This window comes from Alosa alosa, chromosome 19, assembly GCF_017589495.1.
Source record: "Alosa alosa isolate M-15738 ecotype Scorff River chromosome 19, AALO_Geno_1.1, whole genome shotgun sequence".
Lineage (NCBI taxonomy): Eukaryota > Metazoa > Chordata > Actinopteri > Clupeiformes > Clupeidae > Alosa > Alosa alosa.
Genome location: NC_063207.1, coordinates 29978372 through 29987323, shown reverse-complemented (window position 1 = coordinate 29987323; position 8952 = coordinate 29978372). Strand labels below are relative to the sequence as shown.

At 38.7% G+C, this 8952-nt stretch overlaps 1 protein-coding gene across 13 annotated transcripts in view; it reads right to left on the bottom strand.

Moving 5' to 3' along the window:
* Window positions 1-2006: 2006 nt before the first annotated feature.
* LOC125284383 (ryanodine receptor 3-like) overlaps window positions 2007-8952 on the bottom strand; it is a 200840-nt gene continuing 193894 nt past the window's right edge. For all 13 annotated transcript variants that reach the window (XM_048228300.1, XM_048228301.1, XM_048228305.1 and 10 more), the window contains 4 exons: window positions 7118-7182; window positions 6406-6506; window positions 4672-4723; window positions 2007-3202 (listed from right to left, as the gene is read on the bottom strand). In XM_048228300.1, coding sequence (XP_048084257.1) covers window positions 3107-3202; window positions 4672-4723; window positions 6406-6506; window positions 7118-7182 — 314 coding nt within the window. In that variant the 3' untranslated portion in view covers window positions 2007-3106. The remainder of the gene's footprint in view (window positions 3203-4671; window positions 4724-6405; window positions 6507-7117; window positions 7183-8952) is intronic.

The window sequence follows — 8952 nt, the reverse complement described above, 5'->3', positions numbered from 1 at the left end:
TCTCATTAGCAGTTTTATGCTAAACCATGAAACATTAAGCTGCGTCCAAAAACGTCTTTAAAAATCTTCTGATATTGATCATGCATATGGCAAAGAAAGACATGAGATCGTTGGTCTTGGAATTTTGATCGCACTTAGACTTTAGATTTAGATTACTTGCAGTACCCCGGCATTACCACAAGGAAATGGTCGTACGTCAAGTTTGAACCTGACGTGGAGATAAGCACTTTTCCACGTCAAAGACGGCTTTTATAAATCTGAGTGTTGGCATGGATTTGAGCGTACGCACGGTCTAAGATCAAATCTGTGCGTAAGAACGCTTTATAAATGAGGCCCCATGACTCTTCCTCTATGGAGAAATACTGTTTAAATATGTGCAGAATTCATTTTGCCATTGCTTTTCTGACACATTCAAGGTATTCCCTGAAAAATCTGTATACATCATTCAGAATGAATTGTGCTTTGCCAGATGTGCAAGATGCCCATGTTGTAGGCACTAATGCACCTCCACACCATCATAAATGCTGGGTTTTGAACTGAGCACTATACAAAATTGGATAGTTGGATAGGCCCTCTCCTCTTTAGCCCAGAGGAGTCCATGATTTCCAAAAAGAATGGCAAATGTTGATTGATCCCACCACAGGACCTTTCACTTGACAAGACAGTGGTATTTCTATATCACATCTAAATACATTTTTTTCTTTTGCATGGTCAAGTTTACACTAGCATTTGTGAATTGAGTATCAAACTGTGCTCATAGACAATGGTTATCAGAGGTTTTCCTGAGCCCATACAATGTTTTTCATTACAGAAACAGGTCTGGTTTTAATGCAGTGCCAACTGAGGTCCAAAGACCACGACCATCCAATATTGTTTTTCAGCTCTATCCCTTGTTTGCAAAGATTTCTCTGGATTCTCTGAATATTTTAATGATATTATGTACTGTATATGAACTCCCCAAACACTTTGCAATTTCATGTTAAGAAGCATAATTATATTGTTTCATAATTTGTCCACACATGTTTACACAGTGATGAATACCTCTACATCATTACTTCTAAGAGACTCTTTTTTTATACCCAATCATGTTGCCAGTTAAATATTCCTCCTTTTGTTTTCTTTATCATTACACAACTTTTCCAGCATTTCCTTGGCCCCGTCCCAACTTTTTTTGAAACATGTTGCTGGTATCAAATTCAAAATTAACATATTTTCCATGAAATAGTCATATGTCATTTTCAACAACATTTGATATACTCTATTGTCTGCATCCTTTTTGCTACTAAATATGAGTTTACAAGATTCTGTTTTTATTTGCATCTTACACAACATCCCAACTTTTTCTAATTTGGGGTTGTAGAACAATGTGATACAGGCATCAGGATCGATTCTGTGTCAAGTGTGACGGGTGTTGTGGACGTTGCTATCTTTAGCGTTGCAGCATGGAACGGGTTAAATATCAACGGTCATGAGATGCCAAGGAAAAGAGAGCAATAAAATGGTGACACCAAGGCATCCCAGATGTTCATTTGCCTTACTGGTTCAGCACTTTCTGTTGGATAAATTCACTGCTGTGGCTACATAGCAGTTCAACATAATAACATTGTGTTTGATAGAAAAACAAGCTTATTTAATTTCATGTTTTGTGGTTTAGTAACTGTGACAAACCCTTTTTTTCTTTTTTCCCCAGTATACACTTGCCTTACGTGATTCCATTAGAAAATTGGATTACTTAATTGGAGACTATTTAAACACAATATGGTTGTTTCATTCAAAACTAGACTGTTTTCTGTAATGGTAACGTAATATGGTTTGATAAATTGGACAACCCTGACTTTTCCTTTTTTTATAGTGTGTGTGTGTCTTTAAATATCCCCAACTAACTGTGAATAAGTGCCATGATGGACCCTGTTTGATATCCATCAGCTCACCATTTACACAGGACAAGACATCATTCCATTAAGGTCAGATAATCTATGAATCACTCAAAAATATTTGATCTCATATTGCATCAATTTCTTTATTTCCCCTTCAAAAGAAATGCACAGATCAGCAAAGCTACAACATACAAATGGCCATACAATAGCATTTTGTTTCTATTTCATTTCTTTTCAACATGATCAATAAACTGTGAATTTTCTGTGAAATATTTTGTAGTCATAGTACCATGAACCAAATGAACATTTGCATTCAGAGTATTGTTATTTGGCAAGAAACTCAGAGACAGTTTGTCCTTTTCCCAAAAATGAAAAAAATAACATGAGCCACGGACTAATTCAAAACATCTGCTTGTTGCTAAATCCAGGAGTACTGCACAAACATACTGTAAATAAAATCAACGAGTTTGCATAGCTTTGTCGTCATGTACGTAAGGCACTTTATCAAAACTTGATATTAGGCATTTCATCGCATAATCAACCTTTTTTGTTTTTCCCTCAGTCTGAACTTGTCCACATTTTCACAAACATCGTCTCAGCAAGCATGGTAAAGAAATTTGCAAATGTCCCCATAAAACACATTTTACACTTGACATAGAAATCTATTTCACCCTCTCTGTTAAGCGTAAGTCTCGATTTCAACATTCTAAGAAAGATCGAAGAAATGTTCTTGTGCATAATAGGGCGGGTGTTATCTCCAACGTCTTGCTCTGTAAAACCACCCCGAAGCAATCCCACAGTTCTCCGAGAGACAAAAACATTTGTGCAATGGTTTAGGGCCAAGTTGAAGGAAGGCAACCCGTTTGTCATGAAAAAAAAGGAGGAAAAATATAGTCATATATTTCCCAAAACAGAAAGAAAATTCTGAAATGTCAGGGTCTTTTTCTTGGTTGACACTTTTGTTGTGTCTCTCTGGTAGAGGTAACATTGTACCAAAGATCACAAAGGGTACATTTGACAAGTGACATGAAACGGTCCTTCCATTATACAAAAAAACAAGATCTTGACTTCTCTCTCTGGTGTTCCTTTTGGGTTGTGGGGTAGTCAGACGTTGTTGGCTGTTTTGAATATGACTGGAGCTTAGCATTTATATTTATACTTAAGCTCAGGGACTGAAACAGCAGGATCAGTGGAGGAGAGAGAGAGAGAGAGAGAGAGAAAGGTCTCATTTAGCCTAGCTGGTCCTCATACTGTTTCCTGAAGCAGTCTCCAGCTGGGAAGAAGTCCCAACATCTCTCCTGGTACATCTTCCACACGTATGACTCCTAAGGGAAATGCAACAGACAGATGAACACTGATAGAGGCACTGAGAGCTTACAATACCACACACACCTTACTGAGTCTTTAAAGAAAATACATATACAAGTAGTCTAACTTTTGTGAAGGTAGTTAACTAAAAATTCCTCATAATTGAGTAATTTAGCCATTGAAGATTTACCACCTTAAATGGTTTCTGTAAAATAACAAATAAAAGGATTAGGCCCACAAATTCTCTTCTACTTAAATTAGTTATGTGCTGCTGCCAATGACAGGGTAATAATGGGTCTATCCATTTGTATCGGAAATCCTCCGCCCGAGTTGGAAAGTGTACATCTCCCAGCTATTTCACCGACTATAGCTATTTCAATTGAAGCCAATTTTAACACTCTGAGGTCCCGGGCCTTTCAGACAGTTTCAGGCAGTCTGCTACACCTTAACATTTTAAAGTATTTCATCTAACTAAAACAATGGTTTAGAACACTACAGTATGATGTTAGAATTCATGAAGAATGTTAAAAGTAAGTTATCACCCGGAGAGAAGAAATACTCTTTTCTGATTGGCTGGCGGGGTGACTTTTAATTCTGAATAACGGGACACCTATGAAGTAAATCTGGTAAAAAAAAAAGTTTAATCGCCATTCCATATCAATGCTTATGAATGGTAACTATAACAACGATAGTAGGACGACGGTTGAGCCTGGAGGCAGGCTTCACAACAATGGAATCAACTGTAAACAAGCTAACTGTCCATGCTATCGCTGTTATTGGGCCAACGAAAGTTGTACAACAAGCCTGTGTCCTTTGCTTTACAGTGGCAACCGGGTGATAAGCGGGATAACGGCCTTCGAGGTGTGTCCAGTTATACGGAATTAATGGACTCGGGTGGAGGCAACTCCCCTCCGTCGTGCGTCGGGGAGTTCTTTGCCCCTTGCCCTCGTCCATTAATTCCGTATAACAGGACACCTGGGCGGCCGTTATCCCCTACATAGCAGACTAACGTTAGAAAGCTATCTGACAGATGATCAATAAATCACACCAAATGTTATACATGGTTACAATGACGGTATAATCTGATAGCAAATGATCTATTTTAAGTTAAAAAAAAAAGTCATACAAATTATATTTATAAACAACAACTGCTGTCCACAGAGTCTGTCTTCTTTGTTTACTTTTCACAGCTGCTTGATAGAGTTGTTGCAGAGATTTATGGGTAAAAGGCAACATAGAGGATACATCGAAGCTGCCTTCAAAAATTACCATTATGAGGGGTAGTTTGAAAATGGATTTTGATCCGTTTGGAATTGGCACTTGATGCAACACTGCCCTGTTTGGCACCATGTAAGACAGCACTGTATTCTGTTTGGAACAGACCCATATACAGTACTGTACAGTATCTGCCTCTAGTCTAAAAGCAACTCTGAATGAAAATGTTAGTAGTCTAACTGCACAGTGTCTCTTAAATGGCAGTACTCACCTGTCCTGTGTGCTCAGTTTCATCCTTGTTGATTATGTACATCAGGAAGAACCTGCGGGAAAAAGACGCATCATTTCATCATTACAGTTACAGCCACCCATTAGACTTCACCATGTTCAGGCTCTTTTTTCAACCTTAAAAGAGGAATTAGTGGTGCTTAAAGAGGTCTAACCTTACCCATCTGCAAAAAGGTGACTAGTGTGTGAAATTAAAGACACTGAAACTCAGCAGTTAAGGTTATGGACCTTAAACAGCACTTTTCATATATAGGAGCTTCAAGGATTCTTTAGCTAGCAGGAAAGATCACAGGCCAGTAATTCCACTTAAAAAGTTCAACATTAGAGATCCCATAATGATAATGAGAGAGTAACATTTTCATCTTGTCTCTTATCTCAAACTGCTTAAAAATCTGCTCACATTCACAACTGCTCCTCCACATTGCACATCCTCTAATACAGTGCTTCCACCTTTTCAACCTTTTTGTCACGTTCTTCACACTGAAAAAATCCCACAGCACGCCAATACCCAAATGTTCCAAAAATTAAACATACTGTAGTCTAGAGTCCAAAAAGGCGCCTTATGCAATACCCTTTCAGTGAAATAAATGCAGGGAAAAAATTCTTGTACATTCTGAACATTCTGAACAATGAACATTGTGTACATTCTTGTGCAAAGACAAAAGAAGAATAGGTTTAGATGCGCATTCTGTATAAACCGCAGGGCAGTGTTGTATGCAAAAAAAAAATCATGTATTAACCACACCCGTGTATTAACCACATTGCCCAATAGCCCAATGAATTGGATCATGCTTTAATCTTAAAAAAGAATGAAGAAAAGAAATGCATTCCCATGTATAGCCCGCCCCGTGTATAAAACTCATAGCTGAAGAAATTTAGTCGTGAAACTACAGTGCTGTTGTTCTATTCATTTTTTCTATGGCTGAAAACAAAATAACTGACTTTGAAAAGATACAACAGCTGTTTTTCAGCTATAAAGAAAGCATGCACATTGTCCAAGGACCAAATCATCCACTGTTTCAGGGGAGCAAGCTCTATGCGTCATGGAGAAGTTCATGTTTCTCATGCAAGCTAAACAGCTATCCTACATGGAATTGTTTCAGCTGGATTGTTCTTTTGTCTGTAAATCAACAATATGATAGGCTAGCCTTATTGGTACCTGTGCTAGCTACTGCTGCCCTCAGGCAAATATGAGCATGTCATTATACTGACTGTATGATTATTAATTCTTTGACACACATTATTATTTTTTTAACCAATGGATTGGAATTGGATAATTGTCCAGCACACTTGACGATCTCTCACGCCACACTAACACTGACACTTTCAAAGGTCCTTGAACTATATGTAAAGTATACGGTATATCTCAAGCTGATAACTGAAATCACAGGTCATGTATCTTACACAGATGATGTCATTTAGCTTAGCCTCTGTTGCCAAATTTAAAGAATCTACACACAATCATTATTTTTTCTCCCTCTACTCCCAGCATGAATTTCACTGGCATCAAAACTTTTATGCCAACAAGCATGCTATCACGTACACCTCTACAATGTACATATTGTGTATTCACTATGCATTAAACGTGATTGGAAGGGGGGTGTGTGTGTGTGTGTGTATCGGTGTGCATATGTCACAGCAGGCTGTATGGGGGAGGGCTGTGGATGGGCAAGACGACCAGTGTGGGTGGCTAACAGTCAGGCAGCACTCCACTCACAGATAGTTAGCCAAGTTGTGCTCTTGCAACGTGTGGGTCTCAAAGCCGTGGGGCGTCGTGTCGAAGTAGTCATTGCCGATCCCACAGATGAAGCACTTTGTCTGTGTACATAGAGAGAGCGAGAAAAAGAAAAAAGACGGGGGGGGGGCACAGCTTGAGTGGTTTTGACCTGCCTGTCATACACAGTATGCCGTCAGGTGCTTATCAAGATAAGAGGCGGATATGGACCTAATCCAACTCTGCACTGGTCTTAATCTAGCCAACATCAGACCCGGCACAAGCACCTGCTATCTAGGTGACAAACTCAAGTGAAGCTCTTTGATGAAGATTAAAGCTGATTCTGGACTGTCCCACCTGGTGAGACCGATACTGCATTGCAGAGATGGTACTGCCGGTAAATTTCCGAAATCCTTTCAAATCCATTTTGTGTGTACAGTACATGTTCACAGATCTATTACCACTACTCAGATAAGCTAAAAATTCATGTCAGTGTGACTGTATATGACCATAGGGTCTGCAATGTTTTCATTTGTTCCCACAGAAACTTGGTATAAGTAAGTGAATATGTCCATAGAGTAAGTCTACACACTACAGCAGATGCCAGTGGGGACATTTTACTTTACGTATTGGGCACGTCCACAGTTACTATAGCCATCCGTGGAGAGGCACGGAGTGCCGTGAGGACTCTTGATGGGCGATTTCATCAGCTTACCTCCATGTCCTCTTTCACCTGTTCTTGTTGGTCTCTCAGTTCCCCAAAAGCATCAATGATCAAACCTGTTCAGACACCCACATACACAGACACAGACAGATAGACAGGCAGTCAGATACACACACACATACACACACACACACACTGATATAATAACAGGTCATGTTACATGTTACACAGAGACAAAGAACATCAGCCACACACACAGTCTCTCTTTTTTCTCTTGCTCTTACACACACACACATGCACACAGTTAATTTACAAGTTATAAACACACCACCACACAGAGACAAAGAAGTGTATGTCCCAAACCAAAACACACACACACACACAGACAGACAGAGCAGTGAGCACAACTCTTTCCCTTGTTGATTGACAGTGTGAAGCGACTGCTCTTTCCCCTGTGGATGCAAGTGGCGCTGTGTGCATCTGTCTCTCTGTCTCTCTGTCTATGTCTCTCTCACACACAGCTCAGGCACAAGGGGCCAAATGCCAGGCTATTTTAGAGGTGTCTGCAGAATGCTTCCTCAGACAGAGGAAATGTGTGTGTGTGTGTGTGTGTGTTTGTGTGTGAATCTTTGAATGTGTGGGTGATGATGCATATGGCATGAGACAGAGAGACAGTGTGTGTGTGTGTGTGTGTGTGTGTGTGTGTGTGTGTTTGTGCATACTACAGAGTGAATGAATAAATGAATGAGAGCACTGCACTGCCCTACAAAGGCTAAAAGCAGTATCTGCACTTAAAAAAAAAAAAAAATTGGTAACACTTTATAATAACTACACACAATTCATCATTTATTAAGCCTTTGTTACTTATTAGTTAATGGTTTGTTCATCATTAGTAATTTCTAATGTATCATCAGTAAAGCATTTGTTCACACAGTTATAAATAGTTTGTTCATAGTAAATAAGCCTATATCTTAAATATGTCTTAAATACATTATTGTTAATACTTAATCAATGATGCAATAATATGTTTTTGATTAAGTAATATTTCCATTATTTAACAGTTGTTACATACACATGCACTAATGATTAGTTAGGGTGAGGATACATATTTTATAAACCACTTCCTAATACTATAATTAATAATTAACTCAGAAGTTACAAGTGGTTAGTTAATGATATTTTGTGAGCTCATCTAAAGTGAGGACGTGTTATGCCTTACAACACATTTACAAATGAGTTATAAAGTTTACACTTGCATTTATTCATTTAGCCGACACTTTCACCCAAAGCGACTTACACATGTCAATGAAATTAAAGGGCAAGGCCACATTGGTGAACACCGGGGTTTGAACCTCCAACTTTATGGGTTACTGCATGTTAACCCGGCTCCCTATCCATTACACTACCTCTGCCCAGTGGTATTGCAACAGTCAATTCAAAAATATAATATAGATATGTGTGTTTACTATGAACAAACCATTTTTAACTGTGTGTAAACATGATTTACAGATGAGAATTAATGTAGGAATATCGCTTTACAAATGAAGAATACAGCATTTAATAATAGTTTACAGATGTTTAATAACAGTGGTAGGCCAAGGTGGCCAAGGTAGTGTAGTGGATAAGGAGCTGAACTAGCATGCAGTAGCCTGTAAAAGTTAAGGGGTTCGATTCCCGGCTTTCACTGTTATGTCAATGGCCTTCAATTTAATTGACATGTGTACGTCGCTTGTCTGCTAAATGAATGAATGTGAATGTAATCTTTACAACTCATTTGAAAATGTGTTGCAAGGCATAGAAAGTCCTCACTTTAGATAAGCTCACAAAATATCATTAACTAACCACTTGTAACCCCTGAGTTAATCATTATAGTATTAGGAAGTGGT